This window comes from Peromyscus californicus, unplaced genomic scaffold (assembly GCF_007827085.1).
Source record: "Peromyscus californicus insignis strain IS unplaced genomic scaffold, ASM782708v3 Scaffold_5__1_contigs__length_169319896, whole genome shotgun sequence".
Taxonomy (NCBI): Eukaryota; Metazoa; Chordata; class Mammalia; order Rodentia; family Cricetidae; genus Peromyscus; species Peromyscus californicus.
Genome location: NW_026294573.1, coordinates 62,899,373 through 62,923,710, shown reverse-complemented (window position 1 = coordinate 62,923,710; position 24,338 = coordinate 62,899,373). Strand labels below are relative to the sequence as shown.

Sequence of the window (24,338 nt, the reverse complement as noted above, 5' to 3'; positions counted from 1 at the left end):
GTAGTCCGCAAGGTCCTTGCACAATGTCAATGAGATCATCCCGTTCCTCTCAGCACCTGAGAATGGTTCCTCTCTAAGAAGGGAAACACGTTGTGAAAAGTGACCTAAGCGTCTGGACTCCCTGGCTCCCCTGTTGTCCACCAGAGCTTTCCTTTGCACGTTCCTCTCTCTCAGCTTGCCCACTCCAGCTATTCTGGCTTTTTGACTCCTTCTCACACAGGTCAGCCCTGTGCCTGTGTATGGCCTTTGATATGTTTTCTGGTTTTGTTGTTGGTTTGCTTTAGATTGAGATGACATCCAGAGCATGCATTAGCCATGCTGAAGTTTAGCTTTCACTGCCTCTAACAGGCAGCAGTGTTGTGCGTCTCTTCCCTTTCGATTGCTCAAGAATATTTCAGTCACTTCCAAATGAATTGTGTTCCCATTAAACAGCCCCTTCTCACTTCTCCTGTCTTCTCTCTCTTTCTCTCTACCACCAGCAACCACTGTTCTGCTTTCTGTCCTCGTGGGTTTGCCCATTCTGGTTATTGCATACAGATAGAATCCTGTAATGTGATCTTCTGTGTTTGTCTTCTTTTGGTTCAATACATTTTCAGGATTTATCCACGGTTTAGCATTTCAGCATGCAATAGGACTTTGTTTCACTAATATTACATCTTATGCATCTATAGACTATCTTATTGATCCATAGATGGAAATTTAGGTTACTGTTTTAAAATTTAATTTAATTTTTTGCTTTTGTGAACATGCTAATATGGGCATTTATTTTCAAATTCTTGTTTGAAATAATTGTGGATTCTATGTAGAAATGGAACTGCTATGCTTCATATTCTGAGAAACTATCAAACTTTTCCAGTAGCTGAACCATTCTAGATTCCCTTCAGCATGTGTTTCCTCACTATTGGCAAATTTTCACGCAGACTTAACCCTCTCAGTGAGATCTACCGTGAGCACTCTGCTAACCTTGGAGCTTGCTCCGGCCCTCACCTTTATTTCTTTTAGCATGCTTCTTCCCTTTGCATGCTTGTCTGGCCTCCTTTTTAGGTGCATGAATGATGTTTCATCATACTTACTATGTCATACATGTGGAGACTTTCCTCTTACTCTTTCTGAAGACAGAGGACCTGTGTGTCCAAGCAGTCCTTCTCACTGAGTATGTGTATGTGTGGTTAGTTATAGGGAAAACTAAGTTTCTCGTGTTTATTAAAACTCAGTGACACAGTGTTTACTGACCTTGCTGTAGTAGCTGCTGGGTAACTAGATTTGCAACTTCGTGAATATTTACTATTTCATGGACTAGGTTTCCTGAACACTTCTCAAGAGTCTAGCAAATTAGACATAACTTTCATACTTCATAAATGCCGATTGAGTTTATTTTGCAGGCCAGCAACTTCAACCTCAAAAATAGGCAATATTAATAACTATGTATTGCATTGAAATAACTTCCTTACGATGGTTATGGAAAGCCTTTTGGCCTGAGACACAAATGAAAAGGGCCTGTCTTTCAGCACGCTGTTTCCCTACGTCTCTTTACTGAGGGAACAGTCAAGAGAGTGCTTTTAAAGATGTCTACTCAGCTAATTCCAGGGCATCCTAAGATTGAGGTATAAGTCCATAAAACATGGGGCCTCAGGTTGGAATCTAGGCCAAAGTGTTCCCTAAGCCTCTGCATCTGATACCCTCAGTGTGGTCAGACCCACAGGATTCATTGGGCCTTCTGCTGATGGCCTCCTTCAGAGGGGTTTCTGGGCATGTGTGGCTTTCTTTTTCAAAGCTCATTATTCCAGTTGTTCCTTTACATTTACATTTTCCTAGAATTCATTCCCTTTTCAAACTCAATATTAAGAAGGAATTGAAACTACTGTCTTTCCAAAGGATTCAATGTTCTTTTTGTCAATGTGCTGAGGCTGACAAGAGTTCTTAGTTGTACAATGATATCCATGGATTATATGGCAGGAGAATTTGAAAATATTTTGTGTTTCTTAAGTAAGAGGTAAAAATTCAAGTTGCATTATTTGAATGTTGTTTCTATTAACTCTGGATATCAGAGTAGGGGCTAATGATAATGTATTCTGTGACTAGAGAACATAATTCATAGGGAAAAAGGGAAAGCATTTGGAAACAGAGAACAGGGCTGAAAACTGAGCACCTCCTTCCCAGCTGGATATGTGGCCTAGGTTATTGTGTTTTTTCTGGATAGTCTAAGAACAAGCAGGGGCTGGAGGGCTCATTCCTTCTATTGGCGAACACACTGACAAGGCAGTATAAATACTCAGTCAGAAAAAAAGTCTTTATAATTTCTTCCAGTTACTTCATGGTCTCAGTCTCCATCTCATGCTGTTTAAATATCTGATGTTTGAAAAAACAGCAGTGGCACCAGAACTGATAGACAAAAGTCAGAATTACTCCCATTGTTCTCTGCTGGCCCATGTCTTATAGAGTCTTCACAGTCTGTCCTTGCAGTCTGTTTATGCCCATTTCTGGCTCTCCTGTCAGCAGGAAAGGTTCGGGTGGAGTGCTTGATAGTCCTTGTCATCCACAGTCCCTTGCATAGTAGGTTCTCACTAGGATGAGAATGCAGCATGCCCAGCTGTATTCAGCTGTATTGTCTCTCCTATCAAGAGGCACTTGAAAATATTCTCAAAATACTGGGAACTGCTCTGAAGCAGCAGTTACTGTAATTCTGTCATAATTATGTGCAAACTCCCCTCTCCCTTCTATAGGGAGGTAGATGAAAGTTTAGGGACATGGATGAAAGTGTTGTTTGTTGAGTTTAGGGACGCATGAACAGCACTGTAGCTGTTTGTCTTGAGGCATCTTGAACAGGCACGGACTCTGGGAAGATGTGTTGCAATGCTGTGTACTAACAGGTAGAAACAGAAATGACTACGCGAGCCAGATGCTTTGTCGGGGCTCTGCTCGGAAGTAGACCTCGCTGTTGGCATGTGTTGTTTTTCTCTTGTACACCAACCCTGATGACAGGCCGGCCGGCGGTGCACACAATGTGTACCGTGCTGATCGGCATGCTCTTTTCACCGTGGTCTCTACACAGTGTGGTTTCTGTTGGCAGTTTATGTTTATTACTTCAGAAGTGGCCATTTTGAAATCCAGGCTATGAGTAATATTTATTTTTATTTAATATCACTAGGGGGTTTGTTAGACAGTACCCTGCTCTTTGGCAAGAGGTTTTATAGCCTTTCCCCCTGGTTTTCAGAGGATTTGTATTACAAATACATCTTAACTTGTTATTATTGCAGGGTTTCATTTGCTTTAACTTAGAAAATCCCAGGCTTACTTCATTTTGTCTTTAGAAAATTCCAAACTCTGTTCAACTGGGAATATTGAAAAGATATCATTTGTGGCTCCAATCCTGAACTAACTTGGTTTGTTTTAGAAAAGAAACCACTTAAATAGAGCTGGTGTTTTTGTTTTCTTCTGAGTTCTGTGTAGTCTAACGTGCCCATCTTTCCCACAGGTCCATGTCCAGCCGTCAGAATGGCACCATGCACTCTTTCTTCCACAGGCCTGGCTTGCATATATGACTCGAGCTTACCATGCTGTTTTACAGGTGAGGACACGGCTGTGCTTTGTGGGCGAGCATTTCCCCCTCATCACTGAGTTTAAAACATTACAAAGTATGGGTGTGGCTTTTTGACAGGAATGGGGGTGATCCCAAGCAGCATCCCTGGAAATCCTTGCCTTAGCATGAATGATGGTTTCCTCCTGGCTGCATGGATGAAGTCCCCTTTCCCTAAGCTTCTGTAGCCTGTATCTGTTAGCCTCTCCCTGATACCCCCAAATCCTATGCCATTAGGGCAGAATTGCACACAACTGGTTAGAAGGAGAATGCTCAGGTGTGGGTTCCATGACCTTCCCCACCATCTCCTCCTCTGAAGGAATGTCAGTGTTCAACAAGCCCAGTTGGATGATCTTTTGCAAGCAACACAGCTGACCTCCAGAAGGTGGAGATTGTTCTGCACAGAGGATCATGTTGAAAAAATGTAAAAGCACTTGGGAAAAATAGTACTATCAAAAATGCAATGGTTCCTTTTGCTCATAAGAAATGTAGGGCTCGAGGTGGTGGTGTCGCACGCCTTTAATCCCAGCACTTGGGAGGCAAAGGCAGGTGGATCTCTGTGAGTTCGAGGCTAGCCTGGTCTAAAAGAAAGTTCCAGGATAGCCAGGACTGTTACACAGAAAAACCCTGTCTTGAAAAAAATAAAAACAACAACAGCAACAAAGAAATATAAGGCTTGGGGGATCTGTCTGTCTCTTACACATATACACACCTTTTAAGGAAGAGAGGGTGGGAAACTCTGGTATATATTTTTATAAGTTCATTCAAGAAGTAAAAATGCAACAGTGGTGATATCTTTCTTCTACATAGTACCTACATCTTAAGTATTACATACACTCCCATCTAATTCATTTTCCCCTGTCCTGTTGTGACAGTGGTGTTCAGACCTCAATCTCTGTGTAACTAAAAGTATCAGTTGCTGCCCATTGCCATGCAGGGGACTTTTAAAATGGGACTGTGACAATCAGATCTGCTTTGAAAAAGGCATTCTGAAATGAAGTACTGAATTGCCTCTGGTGAATGCAAAAAGTCACTGAGTAGTGATATGACTGCTTCACTTACTTTCAAGGTCTAATATGCCACCAGGACCACTTGTGGCCAGTTGGCCAAAGGAACTTTCAGCCAACAGGTCTGCATGCTGATTCCTCTTGTGTGGTTTGCAGGGAAGGATAGCAGAGCTGGAGCTGCAGTTACAGCATGGCAAAGAAGGACCCGAGGAGGTGCAGTACAAGCGCAACACAGCCTGGCTCTGGTAAGAGGATGACATTCTGCTGCACACTGTTGTCATGGGCCATGAGCAGTGATGGGAACAGCACATGCCTTAAATGCTTCCGTGCTGACTGCATTCCCTTCTGTGTGAGCCAGAGGGAACTCGGAAGACCCGATAGGTTATTTTCACCTACTCCCTAGATATGATAAGCAACACTGTTTTCAAAACTATGTATACACACATGTACGTACGTACGTACGTACGTACGTGTGTGTGTGTGTGTGTGTGTGTGTGTGTGTGTGTGTGTGTGTGTAGGCATTCCCATTCATCGGGATCTGTGAGGAATTGGTACCAGTATCCCCGGCAGAGAGCAAAACCTACTGAAGGTCATGTCTCATATACACAGCATAGTATTGATATGTCATCTATGCACATCCTCCCACATATAAACCACCTCTAGGTTACTTTGGTAACGTAAACAGTGTAAATTCTGTGACTGTCTTTGTGCTGTATTGTTTAGGGAAAGTGACAAGAGTCTACACAAGTGTAGTCCAGACACAATGTTGCCTAACTATTTTTAATCTATGTTTGGTCATATCTGTAGACATGGAACTCACAGGTACAGAGCGCTAGCTGAATATGTCTATACATTTTTTCCCCTGATGCAGCATGGGAATGGTTTGGTCCCCTCAACGCTGTTCCTTATAACTGATTGTTTTAGTGCTTTTGAATAAAAGTCCTATTTTCCCTACTCACTTCATTGCCACTCCACCTCATATGTAGTCTAGAATTACTCCTTGTCTCCTCTGTTCCCAAAGACATCTTCAGGATTGTGATAATCTTTCTGTCTCAGACCTTCAGTTTCCCTAGCAGATGCTCCCTAGGGTGTTCCTACTACATTACCTGGGGATATATAAATGCTAACACATTAAGAGCAACATAAATTGTTACATAGTTTGAGAAGAATAGTTTGTCATATTAATTGATGCAGCAACCTAAGTGTAAAGGAATTGCCCGGAACCTAAATAGCTTTGTCTATATCCACAGGTTGCTTTATTCAAAATTGGATAAAAGTTACTTGATTGTAGAAAGTAAAATATTTAGGTTTTTAATTCTGTTCTGTTTTATTTTATTGATTTTTTTTAAAAAGGCAATGGATTTAACATTAGGAATTAAGAATTTGGGTTTCACTCCCTGTTTGTTTTTTCTAAATTTTATTATTTTATATATATGGGTATTTTGATTTTGCTTGCATGTCTGTCTACACATCATGTGCATATGGTATCCACAGAGGCCAGAAGAGGGCATCGGATCTCCTCGAACTGGAGTATAAATGACTGTTATCTGCTATGTGGGTGCTGGGAATTGAACCCAGGTCTTGTGAGCCATCTCTCCAGCCCTCCTATTTGCTGTTTTGAGATCTAGTTTTGATTTGTCTTCTAGAAGTGATAATTTGACAGGAATGTTATATTTACTACATTTTCAAAGATATAGACCTATGAACATAAGCCTCTGATGAAACTCACAAGCTGTATGGATGTGAATATTAGGGAGAAATGGCCCTGGGTGTTTCATTAGTATAGTGTAGACCAGGAGACTTGGCTATACAACTGATAAGTAACTGAAAGGGTATTTTGAAAGGAACTCTTCAGCAACTTTATTTGAACACAGTCCCAATCCAAATAAAGACATTTCTTTATTATTTCAAATGTATTTATTATTTTCTGTGTGCCAGGCATTGCTCTGAGCATAGAAAAACAGCATTTCCCTGTTCTCCCCAGCCTTATAAACCACTGAATAGAAACAGATAATAAACAAACAGACAAATGGAATAGGACAGATTTTGATTAGGGCAAAAGTAGTAGGAAGTGAATGGGCTGGGGTGAGTAGGAGCAGCTGAGGGGTTACTCTCTTCCATGGAAAGTTCTGGAGTGCCTCTTTATTAATATGGCCTTGAGATGAGACCTGAAGTGATGGAATGAACCAGTCTGGAGGCAAGGGAAACCCTGCAACGGGATAGTGAATCCCAGGGAACACTCTAGAAAGTGAAGCCAGTGTGGCATGTTGGGAACAAGGAAGGAACTAGGTGTGACACAGAGTTCTGGAGATCAAGAGTCTCTGTGAGAGGGGTAGGTACCATTGGTGGATTTGAAACTGGGTATCTGCTTCCTGATTTGGAAGGAGTGCTCTATGAGTTATGGTGAAGGCAGCTTCTGTAGAAATTGATTAGGATTCTGCTGTAATAATTCAGACAAAAGATGGGAGAGTCTTAGGTTGGGGTACTAGCAAGAGAAGAATGAAAAGTCAATTTTGAATCTGTTTTGAAGGCAGGCTCATAGGTTTATAATTTCATAGGTTTAACTTATTGATTTAAATGGAAGATGTGAAAGATGGACATCAAGGGTAAAACACTGATTGAAAGAGTGGAGCTTCCACTGACTAAATCAAGAAAAATAGCAGTCAAGACAGCCAATTTTACCAGATTCTAGATTTGAAAGGTATGAGATACTTAATGAGGTTTCGAACTAGAGATACCAAGTAGGTTGTTGAGTCTAGAGTTCAAAGGAGACATGAAGATTAGAGCTATCATTTTGGGAATCATTTGCTTATTGATGACAGTTAAAATCATGATGCTGGATGAAATCTTGGAAATTTATAAAGAAAGAGAATTTCAGAGGATTGAGCCCTGGACTACTTCAGCATTTTGTGGAGGGGATGATGCAGAGAGAATCATTAACTAGGCAGAAAACTAGCAATCGGTAATAAAAGAGAAGCAACAACAGACAGTGACCCAAGAAGGGGACCAGCATTGTGTCAAATACTGAATGAAGATGGATATTGAGAACTGATCATTCAGTCTAGCCTCTTGAAAGTCTTCTGTGACCATCAAGGGAACTGTTTGGGTGGAATTGTGGGATAAAATCCAGACTAGTGATGGACCTAAAGTAGAAGGAGATGAACTTGAATCAGGCATAGTTAGTTCTATTCTAAAAAGTGTTTGGTGTGTGAGAATGGTCGCAGTGTAAGTAGCAGTTGGAGGGCCTTTTCTTTTCCTAAGAGCGTAGATATTACAACATCTTCACTTGCTAAGGACAATGATACAAGAAGGGGACACTGGTGACGCAGCAGAAAGAATGGGGCTAGCCGTTGTTCTGGTGTGACCATGCATGCCTGTCAGTAGACAGCCCCTCATGTGTTACTATCATACACTGAACACTAAATGATGACAGAAAATGTGGACATCTGTAGATCAATTGGGCACTCAATTACTTTTAAAAATATGCTTGTGGTCTATAAGAGCAGTTTGCAAGTATGTGAAAAGCTTGGTTCTTACGGATGACTTATTCTCAGGAATGGTGAGTCACTAAGAGTTTATTATATGCCAGATGCAAAAAGTTATGAACATAAAGTTTTATAATAAAAAAAAAAAACCTTGAGGGGCTAGAGAAACGGCTTCATGGTTAAGAGTACTTTCTGCTCTTGTGAAGGACCCAAGTTCATTCTTGTAAGGTGGCTCACAATTTCTTGAAATTCCACTTCCAAGTGACCCAATACCATCTTCTGGCCTCTGTGGGCACCCATACATATGTGGTGTGGATACACACACACACACACACACACACACACACACACACACACTTCAAAATAAAAATAAACCTTCTAAGAATTTAAAAAATGTAAATCTGACACAGTGCTTTCTATTGTACCTCAGAGCTCCTATGTTGGAAATGCTGTTATAGTCTATAAATATTTACACTGAGCATACCTACCTTCGAGCCCATAGGTATGATTATCTTCTTTTGGCTTTGGTATTTGAAGTTGTATTTTATATATACATACAGTGATTTCTGTGTATACATTTGGATACAGTAAATTGATATTTTGGTGAGCTCTCATGCAAAAGGAGAGAACAGTATCATTTGGGGCTGCCATAACAACAGTGCTGTAGACTGGGTGGCTTCAACAACAGAAGACTTTTTCCCTTCTCTGAAGTCTGGGAACCAGCATGTTAAATCCTCCCATCCTGTGTATCCTCGCGTGAGAGAAACAGAGGAAGCAAGCTTCCTCATGCCTGTTCTTGTGAGAGCACTAAGCCTCTCTGCGCAGGCTCTCCCTCCACTATCAGCATAGGTTGAGGTGAAGGCCACACCCGGTCCACAGAAAAGGCACCATGCACCGCCACTCCTGGGATGGCACAGACACAACGCTGCCTGTCTGTCCTTCATTACATTGTCTCCTTGCCTGCAGCCACTAGCATCCTACAGACAGGAAAGTAAAGCCCTTGTTAATGTCCTTTTCCAGAGCTAGCTCTGCACTTGCACCCTTAAGACCCAGAGGCATTGCTGGAAGTTTTAAAATAATTTCTTACATTCATTATTGTGTGTCAGAGCATATAGGCATGCATGGGCCACAGTGTGCAAGTGGAAGTCGGGGAAATTGTGGGAATTTGGTCTCTTTCTTTGCACCATGTAGTTCCCAGTGATCAAACTTAGGTCCTCAGGTGCCTTTGCCCGCTGAGCCATGTGACTGGCCTTCTGGAGGTTCTTATAAATTGATGAATAAGATAGTGGGTGCAGTCCTTGGTGTCATATAAGCTGTGTCTGTTTTCCAACTTTATTGCAGGGTCAGAGACATGCTGACTGATGAGATCACCAAGACAGCTGCGAAGTAAGTCACTTATTCTCCTACCCAAAATACTAATAAACCTTTCATTCCTGGACAGGTACACATACTTTCTCCTTCTGGGGCATTTCATAATATTGAGAACTATAAAGTAATCTTTTTTATAGAAAACCATTGTTACTCATGTTAACTATATCAATTCTCAGTACATGTCTTTTTGTATACACAGAGGGACTGGTACAAATACATAGCTCTTTAATTGAGAGATACTCAACTTGAATACCTAACAAAATGCCATGTGGTTTGGCTTAAATTTAAAGGGTTATACTTTAGTTCAAGGAGGAGAACTGAATTCTGGAGAATGTGAGTTACATTGGGTCTACAAATAGATTATTAAATCTCAGTTTCAATGCAGCAAATAAAGTGGGGCCCCCTCTTACACTTCTGGTTGCTATGGGGTCCAGTGTGTCTAAAAATTAGATTCTAATTAGCAATTAGTCTGGCCTTGGATATACCTCATCAGCTCTATGACAGACTTTAAAAATGAATTTTATATATACAACACTAATACAAAGACTCAGTAAAAGGTGATGTCAGGCATATCCTGGTGATGGTTTTAACAAAAATTGTTTGAGTGTTACTGCCGTGAGGCTTTTTATTTACCTGAAGCCAAAACTCACTAAGGAAATTACAGCCTAATGAACTTACTTGCCAGAGCAATCTCTTCAGGCCTCTCCACTAACAAGCTGACTAATTGTTCCTGGCAGCAGAGACACAAGCCAGTTGCCTTCATAGCTCCCTTCCTCCATCACGTTCTGCTGCTGTGTCATGTTGCCTCGATTTCTTCTTAGTCTCCAACTGACACAGGCACACTCCTGCCCTAGAATTTTATGTGCACCGAAGCCCATGTCCTATAGAAGTATTTAAGTGCAATGTTATGTACCCTAGCCACATCCTGGGACATTGTGTAGCTAAAAAAATTGGGCATTAGGAAAACAGAAACAAACAGCCACATAATTGTAAAGTCCATCTCAGCACATGCTCATTACTCACTCCCTCGCCCCCCCTCCAACTGAATAAAGGAAAAGGGAACTGGTGGTCTCCCCACTGTTGGGGTGGGCCTGGGGAAACATCTGCAGAAAGGATCCCTTAGGAATGCGTGTGCTCTGCCGTACAGGTGAGGGTGGTGATCTTGCCTCCTTTCCTTTCGTGGTTTGTGTTCTTGTGCAGTGTTGTTCTTGCATCCTGTTAGAAGCAGGATGTTTGGAGCAGAAAGCTTGGATGGTGCAGAAATAAGCAGGTTTATGTTGAGACAAACTATAACTTTGCCTCTGAAGTCACCTTTATACCCCTGTTCTTAAATCTTATTTCAACATGACTTTTCTCTATAGATTTTTTTTAGGCAACACATTGCTACTAGTACCCAAGGTCAATGTGTTCACATTCTCAGGGGTACACAATAAAACAATTCAGATTCTTATAGGAGTACCACCTTTTTTATCAAAAACTTTACAGTGTAATTTTTTTTTAAGATTTTATCTTAATAAAACAATTGGGATAGGGCTCACTGTAGCAGGAAGTGACTAGGATATTATTTAAGGTCCAGAGGCTGAATGACAGTGACAGAAGAGGAGAAAATGGCTGCTACTTCCTCTCTGCATCTTTCCAGTGGCTTCCTTCACCCAGGCAGAGACCTCGCTCCTACCCTCTGACAGCTGAGCTGCCGCCATGACTGCCTGAGCCCGGGGCTTGTTTTGTTCACTCATGAGTTGAATGCAGAAAGTAACTTCCAGTCACAGAGTTACTGACTTGCTCATTTGAGAGAGTATTTTCGAGAATTGGGGTTATGATTAAGGGAGAACCAGAACATGGGTAAGACAGATGACTGATGGCAATTTGTTTTCATTGTTATTAATTAAATGGGTTTGAACTCAAAGACAAAAATCCCCAAATGATTGGGTCACTTTGCTGATATGTAATGCAATACTTTGTCCCTCAGAAAGCATCACTGAAACTCATCCTTCCTTGGGCTTTTTAATTAGGTTAATGACATCAGTTTGTTCCAAAGGACAATTTAATTAAAATGTCAGTGGTGTTGCTTAGATAAAGACTGTACTGTTGCTGACATGTTATTATGCAAATTAGTCACAGCTGTTTGACTGGTAGGGGACAGTTATTCGAGTAACAAGGCGGTGAGTTTGTGCTGCTCTGGTTGTAGACTTTTCACCAGCCAGCTCTTCCTGCTAAGTATGCAGTGTGTACTGTAACAAGTTTGAGATAAGCAAGCTCTCCAGTCCTGGAGTCTTCTCCAACTGTGAACTTGAACCATGGATGCTTTGCGTAGACTGAGCAATTATGTTCTATCTGGAAATTAATGTCTAGATAAAATTCAGGTTACATCCAAAGATCTAATTACCAGTGGCCTTAAATATATTTTCCTTCATTTTTCTACAGTACATCCTTAGGTGTGTCAAGACAAGTGAAATAAAATGATTTGCAGTACTGTTTTACAGCAGGCAGGAGCTAGAGAGATTGCATGGTGGTTAAGAACACTCACTGCTATTGCAGAGGACCCAGGTTTGGATCTCAACACCCATGGCAGGCAGCTTACTCCTATAACTCCAGCCCCAGAGGATCTGATTTCCTCTTCTGGTCTCTGATGGCATGATGGCATCAACACACATATCATACATTCCCGTGGACAATGGACATACATACATACATACATACATACATACATACATACATACACACAAGTTTAAAAGTCAAAATAAATCTTTCAAAAGAAATAGGCTAAATTCTCTTTTGTAACTTGTGTGTTATAAAGATACTTTTTATGTAAGATGCCTATTTAATGAGATTTGATATGCAATTTTGGGTAGCCATTTAACTGTGTGTTTTCTGTATAGTGAGAAGACTAAAGATTTAATTTTCAGATTACTGAGAATTTTAAACAGCTCCTTCTTCTTCCCTCCTCCTCCTCCTCTTTCTCTTCCACAATCCATCCTTAGGGATTAATGTTTCCACAGCCTCAGTGGGAGCCATTTGTTTAGACCTCTAGGAGTTCTTCCAGGTTTTTCAGTAGGAATGTTGATGCCTTACTGACTCAAGGCAGACCTCACAGAAGACTGAACTGAAGAGGGCTGGACAGAATGAGCAAGCTGTAGAGCAGGGCTTCACTGAGCTGGACTGCTTCTGCTCAGGGTGGGAGAGAGAGAAGCAGAAAGGTTTAGGTAAATGAAAAGACTTGATTCCTGTAAAATAGAGGCAAACATACAAGAACACACGTTCCTAAGAACCTTGTAGTACCTGTTCGTCTGTGTGCAGACTGATCTGGAGGTAGATACTAGGTTTGCTTGGGGAACTGGTGTGAAGGTCATTCTCATCCTCTGGGTCTGCTCTAACCCTGTACTGCATATAATAAATGCATGCTGTGAATTCAGGCTTAGGTTCCATTCCAGGGCTCTGGAGACATTCTCTGTGGGACATCATGGGGTTGCAATTACATACCCAAGAGTAGATTCTTGAGATGGGGAAGTTCTGCTGCAGACAGCAGCTCATCATTGTCTCATTCAGAGCTTTCTTCCATAGGATTAGCCTGGGGGTATGGAATAATACTAAGTGTACATTTTTACATGCTAAGTATGTATGAAAATTAGGTAATTTTTATGATGCCAAGTTATGAAGTAAAAAATAGGAGTTTTATTGTTAATATTAGAAAGCTGTCATTTAAATTATATAACAGGACAACTCTCAACTCAAGTGGTCTAAAAACAACCCCCACCACCCTCCTATCTTATCTGGAATCGCTAAGTCATATTACAAAGTGGCCCTAAGGCTTCTGGCTTTGAAATAGTGAGATAAGGGAGAAGGGGAGTCATGACTACCAGAAGCTGCCACATGTTAGGTGGGAGTAAAGGATAACTTGTGACCTGATTTTGGGGAAGCTGGTTCCATACACTGCTGCCTCAGAAAAGGCCATTACACTTTGCTAGGTGTTTAATTCTGTTTTGGGGATAAATCAATAAATTCAAATTGGCTAAAAATGACATAGAAGAATATCACTTGGGAAATGCTGTGTCAGAGAATGAAATGAGATGTGCAGGAAGAAAACGTAGAAATAAGAGCTTGCGTTTCTAAGTTGCACAAGGTCACAATGGCCATGGCGAGGAGAGTTAAAAATCAGCTCCAGTGTCAGCACAGAAGTTATTGGTATCTGGGGGGAGACAGACCTACAGGTTTTAAACGATGTATTTCTTTTTATTTGATTTTGTTTTATTTATTTTCAAGACAGGGATCACCAGGTATCACTGACTGTCCTGGAACTCACTATATAGACCATGATGACCTTGAACTCACAGAGATCTGCCTGCCTCTGCTTTTGAGTGCTTGGATTAAAGGTGTGCACTGACACACCTGGCTTCTTTTTGTTGTTGTTGTTGTTTGTTTTTTTGAGACAAGGTTTCTCTGTGTAGTTTTGGTGTCTGTCCTGGATCTCGCTCTGTAGACCAGGCTGGTCTCAAACTCACAGAGATCCGCCTGGTTCTGCCTCCTGAGTGCTGAGATTAAAGGTGTGCGCCACCACCGCCCAACCTGGTTGGTTATTTTTATTTTCTGTGTATCAATACTTTGTCTGCATATGTATGTGTATTGTTTGTATGTCTGGGGCCCATGGAGCTTAGAAGAGTTTTGTCTGCATATGTATGTGTATCATGTGTATGCCTGGGGCCCGTGGAATTTGAAGAGTGTCAGATTCCTGGAACTGGAGTTACTGATGGTTGTTGCTAATGTTTTTCTGCCTGGCCCACAGTCAGGACAAATCTCTGACACCCGCCAGTCCCACAGTCGCTCAGACCCAACCAAGTAAACACAGAGACTTATATTGGTTACAAACTGTATGGCCATGGCAGGCTTCTTGCTAACTGTTCTTACAGTTTAGTTAATCCATTTCCATTAATCTATACCTTGCCACATGACTCATGGCTTACTGGCATCTTTATGTGCTGTTTCTCATCATGGCGGCTGGCAGTGTCCCTCTCACCCAGCTTCCTGTTCTCTCAATTCTCTTCTCTGTTAGTCCCGCCTATACTTCCTGCCTGGCCACTGACCAATCAGTGATTTATTCATTGACCAATCAGCAACACATTTGACATACAGACCATCCCACAGCAGATGGTTGTGAATTGCCATGCTGGGAACTAAACTCAGGTCCTCTCTAAGAACAACAGCAGTCTAACCAGTGAACATCTCTCTAGTCCCCGGACCTGCATTCTCATTCTGGTTCTAACCAGGTTTGTGCTGCAGTGGCAGGGCTCTGCCACCTTGTCTGCTCTCCCATGGTCATACCTTCTCTCTTGGTCTTCTGAGTCCTTTCTTGGCTTTTCTCAACACAGGGAGAGTCCGGTGGTCAAAGGGAATGCACTATTGGCCTTGAGCAGCCTTGCTGTTGTGGTGTCCAAGCACGAAGCTAGCCTTTCCTCGGATTCTGATGGAATCTTGGAGGTGAGTTGGGAGGATTTAGGGCATGTGGGCTTTGGTTATATCTCCTTAGCACTGACTTAGATGGCATGGGCCTGAGTTTACAAGGTTAAATTCTGTGACTGCATCTTCAAATCCTGTAACACAAATCTTAAAAAAGTCTTATAATAAAAAACCCAGAGCCAGACATTGGGGTGAAAACTGAAAGATCAGAGAAGCAGAACAGCCAGCCACTAGCTGACCTCTACGAAATCCTCAGCCTCAAGAGAGCAAGTTCCTGTTTCCTCACACCTTGTATACCTTTCTGTCCCCTGCCATGTTACTTCCTGGGGTTAAAGGCGTGTGTCAACACTGCCTGGTTCTGTTTCTCTCATGTAGTCCAGGGTGGCCTTGAACACACAGAGATCCAGATGGATCTCTGCCTCCTGAGTGATAGGATTAAAGGTGTGTGCCACCACTGCCTGACCTCTATGTCTAATTTAGTGGCTGGCTCTGTCCTCTGATCCCCAGGTAAGTTTTATTGGGGTGCACAATACATCACCACAGAATCCTGCTACTTGATGAGCCTTACTATCTTGAGCCCTGCTATCTTGCTGACTCACTCGGTGTATTTCTGTTCCCCGTTCCCCACTGTAGTTAAGTGGCCATTTCCATTTGCAGGTGCCAATTTTATGAAACAAGGGCTGTCTTTCTGTGATTACATCACTGGTAACCAATCTTAGGGGGTTAACCAGGCTTACAGAAAGTGACCAATGCTGTCAAAAAAAATGATAAATAAGCTGTGTTTACATATTGAAAAAAATTGTACTTTGCATTTTAATTGTAGATGTCAATGATAAAGTGCCTATTCATTGTTGCAAGGCATTTATTTCTTAATTAAACATGTGGCAGGCTGGCCAATATTCATTTCCAATGTACTTTTTCAGATAATTCATATCTGTCAAAATAAAAAGCTGTGGATTTGTTCTTATTTAAATAGTTCTATTATCTGTTAGCTATCATTATCAAGATATGATGTGGCCCAAGTAGTTAAAAATAAAACAAAACAAAACAAAACACAGGCTTTGGAATAACAGAGGCCTATATTTAAATTTCATTACTTTGACTTATTAGCTGTAAACCTTTGTATAGTGATCTGCACTTTTAGAACCTGCTTCCCAATCTATAAGATGGAATGACAGTGCTTCCCAGGTAATAGTACTGTAAAAGTTAAATAAATGTGAGAACACACACAGACACATACAATCTCATGACAGCAGGTAAATGCTAAGCTCTCCATAACTAGAGCCATTATTAACATCACTGTCTCTGTCCTAGAGGAGTGTTCTATGAGCCATTTGTACTCTGTTTGTCTTCATTTGGTTTGTTTGGGTTTTTAAGATAGGGTCTCACTATGTAGCCCAGGCTGGCCCCCAACTCACTATCCTGGCTCATGTTCACAAGTTCTGGGATTATAGCTGTTACCACTGCACCTCGAGCTCTGTATCCTCCTTTCATGATGCTTTTCTGGATGCAAAGACACTAACTCCCATCCATTAAAACAAGAACTAAAAATGCATGGAATTTGGAAACGTTTGGAATTGAATAAAACTTAAAAGCTGGGTTTGGCCAGGAAAAAGGTAGCCTCTGACACAAGTGCTATTGAAATATCTCAGCAGACCGTCCCTACTTGGGACATTTGTTGTCCTTGCATCTGCCATTTACAATTTAGATTCTCAGGGTCCTATGCCCATCCCATTGGTAGGCAATGAACACAGCTTCATCTGATCATTTAATTAATCTCTAAAGAATAGAGAAGAAGGAATTATCCAAAGGTTGTTATTGAAGTAGGTGAGTTTAGGGACAGACCAGTGAACCAAGGCAGCTACCTTTGATGGGAAAAATGTGTCTACCCCTTCATGTAGGGTACTACCCAGTACCTTCTCTCCTGTGGGTAATTTTAGTCAGACACATCCTGGTAGAAGGAAAGATAAGCATGGTCCATTCAAACCACTACTGGACCAAGGTCATGGAGGGAGATCTCTCTCTGAAGTGGTTCCTGAGTCAGGAGCAAACCATCTTTAATTGACTAAGTGCAGATCTTCCAAAGTTATATTAACAGGTTAGAACCCACTCTGTTCCTGTCCTTGGGAGCCGCCCCTCCCTCTACCTAAGCTCAAAAGCCCCTCAGTGAACTTGAGGTTCTTGAGTTAACTGTTTATTTAGGCCTGTTCTAATGCATATGCTCTTCTCACTTTTAGTAAATCTGTATACTTTCACTATTACTCAGTGTCTTGCCAAATTTGTTGTTGGAGACACAAATAACCTTATATTACATTCAGTGACACTGTCACCAATGAACAGGAGAATCATTACTATGAGGCAAGAGCTACAAATGTACATTACATAGAGAGAAGGGAATGAAGCCCAGGGATATTACATGAATGATAAAAGTATAATTAGTTAACATTCAGATATTTAACTTTGAACCCAGAATTTTGTTTCAATAATGAGAAAGATAAGGAAATGTTTCATTTCATTGAAAGAGTCATGGAATACCTTATCAAAGGCGACATACTAACTGGATCTGTAACCCTAAAAGTTCATGCATATTCTAGTATCCCTTTTCTGGGGGGTAATTATAGTTGTAAGCATTGCAGCTCAGATGGAAAAGTATTCTGGCAATTGGGAGCCAAGGAGTACCACAGAGTCACTGTAAGCACAACAGCTTACAGCCCTGCTCCAGAGAAAGGTTTCCCCAGTATGACAACTCTGCTCCATGTTACAGTCCTGCTCTGCTCTGCTCTACTCAGCCCAGGCTCCATCTCAGTTCCAGCAAAAGAAGGTCTCACCCAGACCTCCTTCAAGAGATTTATTGGGAGGGAGGAACCCAGGAGAGTGGCTGCCTCTGCCAGGGTGGAAAAAGGCAGCAGCAAACTGAACAGGCAGTGAGGATTATATAGGTCTTCTTAGGGGCAGAGTTTTTCCAGAGAGGCTATTTTTTTTTTTTTTTTTTTTTTTGGTTTTTCGAGACAGAGTTTCTCTGTGTAGCTTTGCTCCTTTCCTGGAACTCACTTGGTAGTCCAGGCTGGCCTCGAACTCACAGAGATCCGCCTGGCTCTGCCTCCCGAGTGCTGGGATTAAAGGCGTGCGCCACCACCGCCCAGCCAGAGAGGCTATTTTAAGGGAGAGAATTGGTCAGATTTTGATCCCCTTGAGTTGGACACGCTCAGATTGGCCAGGTTTCATGCTCAGGGATTGGTTTGTTTTCTGCTCAGGGATTGGTTGGTTTCATGTTCAGTTGGTCAGAGGCAGATTTGGCTCTGGTTTTCAGGGCCAAAGTGTGTTTCTTTGGCTCTGGTCAGGGTGTGTTTCTTTGACTGGCCCTTTTCCCCACAATAGTGAACTACCAGTTGTCAAGTTAATTTGCCCAATAATAACTGGGGGTATAGCTCAGAGTTGAAGTTCTAGATTCTCATATTCTTTATCCCCTCCTTCCAGTCTTTTCAAACTGAGAAGCCATGCAGGGTAAGAGTGGGGCTTTGCTTTTATTTTTGTTGACCTTGCCTTTAGCCATTTCTCAATACAGAATCGAGATCTCATTATTTGATTAAAGTTGAACATGTGTGACCAATAACAAAAGATCTTAAGATGAATATTTCTGACCCCATGGCCATGGGTGACTTTTATAACCAAGTTTTTTTTTTTTTTTGGTTTTTCGAGACAGGGTTTCTCTGTGTAGCTTTGCGCCTCTCCTGAAACTCACTTGGTAGCCCAGGCTGGCCTCGAACTCACAGAGATCCGCTTGGCTCTGCCTCCCGAGTACTGGGATTAAAGGCATGCGCCACCACTGCCCGGCTTATAACCAAGTTTTATCTTTAGTGAATGGAGGTTTTTGTTTTTGTTTTTGTTTTTTTTAATAATTTGTTAGTTAGGTGAATGTCGCCATGATACATGATGGGCAGCCATAGAGACATCGGTCACAATGTTGCAGGTTAATTGGCTATTTTGTGAAATAAGTCATAAATTTGGGAAGTTTTAAATTTCTTCTTTACACTTTTTTCTTATCAATGTTGTTTTCATCATAATTCACTGGACTGAGGAAAACTGAGTATATTCTGTTGTAGCCTCTGTCTTCCCACTTCTGATCAGTCTTGAATAAAATATAATTGTATTCTTGTTGGGGAACAGGTCGGGACATATATTTGCCAGCTCTGTTCACTTCATGTAGTCCAAGCAGATGAAGTTTACTTTTCGATGATAGCATTTCATTATTTAACGAAAAGATGGCTGTGCTCTAGATGTCAAAATAAAGTTTAGTTGTTCTGTTTTTTCTGCTGTCATTTTATGTGGTTCCTCATCTACAGGTTCAACCTAATTTCCTTCCAGTGAAAGAGTGGGTTTCCATGGTGCTTGATACCCTCCTGGTCATTGTGGATAGCCATTACCGCCCCAGAGGACAGCTCTTTTCCTGCTTTTATCATGTAAGTGCAAGAAATCGAAATGACCAGAGTCACCAAGGGTTAACTCTCCTGACAGCCATTGTTCACATGGAAACTATGAAATAGTGTAGTAATTTCCAGCTCTAACTTTAGGCTAGAGGGTGTGTGTGTATGTGTGTGTGTGTGTGTGTGTGTGTGAGAGAGAGAGAGAGAGAGAGAAGAAAGACTGCTGTGTAGGCCCCATGGTTTGATCATAATGATTTAGGTGTGCCCCAGGTACCAGCAGTATGAAAGCTCTTGAGTTTTTTTCTGATGTATAGTCAGGGTCAAGGACTATCGTTGTGGGGATAAGTGGTTCTTTGACTATATTTTGTCTTTTCTGTCCTTATTAATAAAATGATAACAATAACAGTGTCCTCTGTAATGACTGAAGCCTTTGTGGCACCCCTTAGCTTTGTGACTATGGACGTGGCAGTTTACCATTACCATTCTTGTTTTCCTTGTGAAGTAAAAGTAAAATTCTTTTGCTGAGCTTTTCTGCCTTACTCAAGATTGGGAAGGTGAAATTATTTAAGTAAAAGTGTTGTATTTTGAAAACAGTAAAATTCTTTGTAAATACCAAGTAGTCCTGTTGGTCATGTGAAAAATGTCTGCCACCTCCTCTCCTGTCTTCACGATGGTATTCTAATGATTGAGGCAATGTGCAATGCACATCTTGCTGTTGTCTAGTGCACCCTTGGGCTTGCGGAATCACTTTACTCCTGCAATGGTGTAGAATTAGTTCAGTTTGGTTCTATCGGTATCCATTGCTTAGGGAATTACAGAGATCACGAGATAGTTAGCTGAGTGGCTGAGGGTTGCAGTTGTTTGAAGAAAAACGTAGCACGGATCCTGAACCGTGGCTAAGATTATGGATTTAGCTCACAGTCCATTGCCTATGGTCATCTCTGTAATACTCTGTTCCCTCATCCACTGCCCTTGGGAGGACTGGTATGTATTGATCTGGGCCTTTGGGTCCAATGCTAGATTTAAAAATAACTTGCTAGGTAATGTAGAATTAAGTTGGAAGTCAGGTTTTGTTCTTAGGTTTGCTTGACTTGTTTTGAAGCCTATACAACAGCTGTGTCAGGCATTCAGCAGGACAAGATATTCTGTCAGAGGGCTAGTCATTCTGCTTAGTTCTTGTAAACCTATTAGACAGCCTCTTTATTTAGTGAGTTCAGAGTTACCACTTTACCTTTTTTAATTCTTCTTACATTATTATTCATTTTTAAGACCCATTTCAAAAGTCACTTTCTTTATTTCCTGTGTCCTAGTAGCTGAGTCCTTTTGAGTAACTTGGTCATTTGAAAACATTATATTAGCTTCCAGTATAGCATCCTACATGCTTGATTTTTATCCTTGAAGTACTAGAGCTTGGTGAGCAAATAGACATAGAATTGAAACACAGTGTAGCGTGCTTTGACTGTCAGGGACAATGCCGCCCTTATGGCACGTCTGAAAGTTTAAAAAAAACGGACAATAGTGAGGGGTGATACAGAGACTTTCCTCTCTACTTGAGGCACATTTCTAAACATGTAGCCTGTGTGGTGGAGTGCTCTAATGTTGGACTCTTGCAGATACTGTTTATGTTCAGCTGCCCTGCCATTTTATTAGGACTGTTACTCATTTCTCTTCCCATAACTGCATGTCAGAAGGCACACGTAGAGCCCTCCCACTTCCTTTTGAATAGCTTGTTATTGCTTTTAACCAGAAGCTTTTAGAATTTCAACTTCCCTCTTAATTAAAAGGAATTAACCCCCTGTAGGAAATAATCCATCTATGGGGTTGTAGTCCCACCAGAAATTTTGGGGGATGTGCCAATAGATCTTTGTGCTAAAATTCCACCTGTCCCTCTGTAGTAAACTCACACTCCTGTCTACCTCCCTTTCTTTCTGTTCTGGGCAAGTCCTAGCTTCCTGGACAATTGTAATGTGGTGTGTCTACGTTCAGACAGCCTTACTTCTGGCTTTCCTATTGTATGCATGCAGGCTTTTAAAAATATTTAAACTGTTTGAGTTTATATAGTGAGAGGGTTCACAGCCTCTGAATGTAGACACTTAGAATTCTGTCTTTGAAATTTAAAAAGACATTACTGATTTCACTCGGCAGTAGATGGGCTCATTGGCTGAAATCGGGGTATGTAGCAAACACATTTAGATTCATTTTTTTTGTCTGTAATGCAGGTGTAGAAGAAGCTTGCATTGCTCTGGTGTTCATGTGATAGGTGTTTTAAACAGAGGCTAACCCCTGTTTTCTTTCTTCGGCATGTCCTAGAAGTCCTATTCCGGTGAGAACACGGCAAGCGCTATTGCGCGCTCTGCTGCCGCCACGGCTTTGTCTCTTCTTGTGCCGGTTTTCATTATCTCTTGCAAAGAGAAGGTTGAGGAAATCCTGAGCATGCTGACTGCCAGGTTACCTGGGAAACCAAGTGCTGATGAATCTCAAGCCGTGCAAATCCACATGGGCCTTGCTTTGGGGATGTTTCTCTCTCGCTTGTGTGAAGAGAAACTCAGGTACAGTCGACTGAATTATTGCTATGTTTCCTCTTTGTGATTTAGGTGATGGTGTGTATGCATGCGGGGTCCTAAACGTTGCACCTGAGCAGAATGTGCTTGCTAAACTTTCTGAGATGGTTGAATTGATTGTTTATCCTCTTACATGGGTGAATTTTGATGCCTAAAATGCCATCATGTGGATATTAATGTGTTTTAAGGGTTATTATTCAAGTGAATGGTTACTTAAAAACACCTAAGGCTAAGATAGAAGCCATAAGTACATCTTTATAATTAACAGGCACAAACAAAAAAGCCTTAGAGTGCTGTAGGTAAAGGAAACCTTCTCCCTACCGCTTTCATTGAAGAAACAACTGGAGAGCCCCATGTAGCAGAGGGGTGTTGGGAGTCACTCAATCACCTGAGAACTGCATGTACCCAGCTTGAAAATGCTGCCTTTGTCCTGTGCCCTGGCTCCATTTAATAATCTTTAAAGAGTCCTAATCTGTGCATATTATACTGGGTGCTTTATTCAGTGTGATTGCTCATTTTTAGCCTGCCAGCATTATCAGTGAATGGAGCAAATGGGATATGAAAGACCCAGGTGGAAAATTCCACTCAACGGGCAAGTTTTTTTTACACATCAATTAATCTATTTTAGTTTTGTTTATACTTGGTTTTTTCCCCTGTATTTTACATTAAACCTTAGAATTTTATGCATCCAGATTGGTTGTAGTATAGTTTAACATGAATATTTGGTTACCATGAGTATTTAATGGTAGTGACTTAGACTTCAGCCCCATCTTCCTGTACTGGAAATAGGATTTAGGGAGAAACATCTAGCTATGATGTTAGATGTCCTTATACTTCCTGATTGGTAACAATTAGTGGCCCCAAAGCAAACACTGGTGTTGGTGTGGATGAACGAGACAGTATTACACGGTATCTATAGTGTTTGAAACTAGAGGTTAAGTTTGTGTTTGTAATTTACATACCTAGAACAAACGCTATTGTGATTTTTTTTGGTGGTGGGGGGAATTACTATTGCTCTTGGGAATGGATATTTCAAGGGGGCATCTTTAGCTTCTGGAAACATCTGACAGATGAATGGAGTGACTGGCATAATATCTGCACATGAAAATGAAACATGCCCAGAATATTCATAGAGGCCCAGCTCTAGGTAGGAACAAAGAACCTGCCCTTTGCGTGGGGATCAACTTTCCATTCCTTGTGTGTCTGATGGAACAGGAAGTGCTTTGTAAGGCTTAAGACTTCAAAGTGCCTTTCCCCTTTGCTGCACTACAAACAGTGCTCTCCTCACTGTCGGTGTTCAGGACCTTGCTCAGTGTGTTTTTAAGCAGCATGTTTTTACATCTAAAGCTGAGTCCCAGCCATTCAGTTCTAGGTAGCCCACTTCACCCCATTCTGGCTGTGGCTCGTTTCTTCATTAGCTTGGGGTGAGGTGCTGCACTGGCTTTCCTACCTTCAGGTTTGCATGGAGGTGAATTTAATCACGCTGCCTGGAAAACCCCACCGTGACCCACACGTGCACTCGTTTCCCTCGTTCCCAGGTTGCCTTCCTCTGTCTCTCTTGACTTTGTACCTGCAGAGAATCCTGGGAAAGGACACCAGGAAGTTCATCCATGACTGAGTCACTTGGAATGCTAGTAGATTGTTTTGTTTTTTTAAGATAGGGTCTCTCTATGCAGCCTTGCCTGTCCTGGAACTTGGTATGTAGGCCAGGCTGGCCTCATAATCAGAGATCTGTCTGCCCCCTACCTCCTGTGTGGTGGGATTAAAGATGTATGCCACCATGCCTGGCACTGAGTACCTGGAGATTTTAACTTTGTCGAATAGCATCCTTTTCCTGGGACCTGTGTCTTGATAGTGTAGTCACCAACATGTAATTATCCCTGTTTCCTACTTGCTCATTTCTTTTAGAGCAGGCAATCAGCAATAGGTACCTTTTTCTACCTAGGTGTTTTACTCAGTAATTACAATGGTACCTTTTCTGATTACCCCCACCCAAACCAAGGTTACAGGGGGAGAGATGGCTCAGTGGTTATGAGTGCTTACTGCTTTTCTAAAGGATCTAAGTTTGGTATCCAGTACCTTGTTGGTGGCTTACAACTACTGTAACTCTAGCTCCAGGGGCTCTCATTTGTAAGGGAGCCTGTACTCATGTGCACATGGTGCCCTGCATAGGCACCATACACAGACACAAATTAAAAATAAAATGCATCTCAGAAATATAATTTAAGATAGAGACTGGAGAGATAACTCAGTGGTTAAGAGCACTGGCTACTTTCCCAGAGGGCTGGAGTTTGATTGCCAACACCCACATGGCAGCTCACAAACATTTCTAAGTCCATTCCCAGGGTATCTGATGCCCTTTTCTGGCTTCCTTGGGCACCAGGCACACACATGATGCACAGACAAATATGCAGGCAAAATACTCACAAATAAAATAAAATTAAAATAATTTAAAATAAAGC

The 24,338-nt window shown here is 41.6% G+C and overlaps 1 protein-coding gene across 3 annotated transcripts in view; it reads left to right on the top strand.

Moving 5' to 3' along the window:
* Positions 1-24,338, top strand: part of Focad (focadhesin) — a 287,598-nt gene that overhangs the window by 206,440 nt on the left and 56,820 nt on the right. For all 3 annotated transcript variants that reach the window (XM_052717956.1, XM_052717954.1, XM_052717955.1), the window contains 6 exons: positions 3,476-3,568; positions 4,741-4,829; positions 9,411-9,455; positions 14,804-14,912; positions 19,235-19,351; positions 21,626-21,864. In XM_052717956.1, coding sequence (XP_052573916.1) covers positions 3,476-3,568; positions 4,741-4,829; positions 9,411-9,455; positions 14,804-14,912; positions 19,235-19,351; positions 21,626-21,864 — 692 coding nt within the window. The remainder of the gene's footprint in view (positions 1-3,475; positions 3,569-4,740; positions 4,830-9,410; positions 9,456-14,803; positions 14,913-19,234; positions 19,352-21,625; positions 21,865-24,338) is intronic.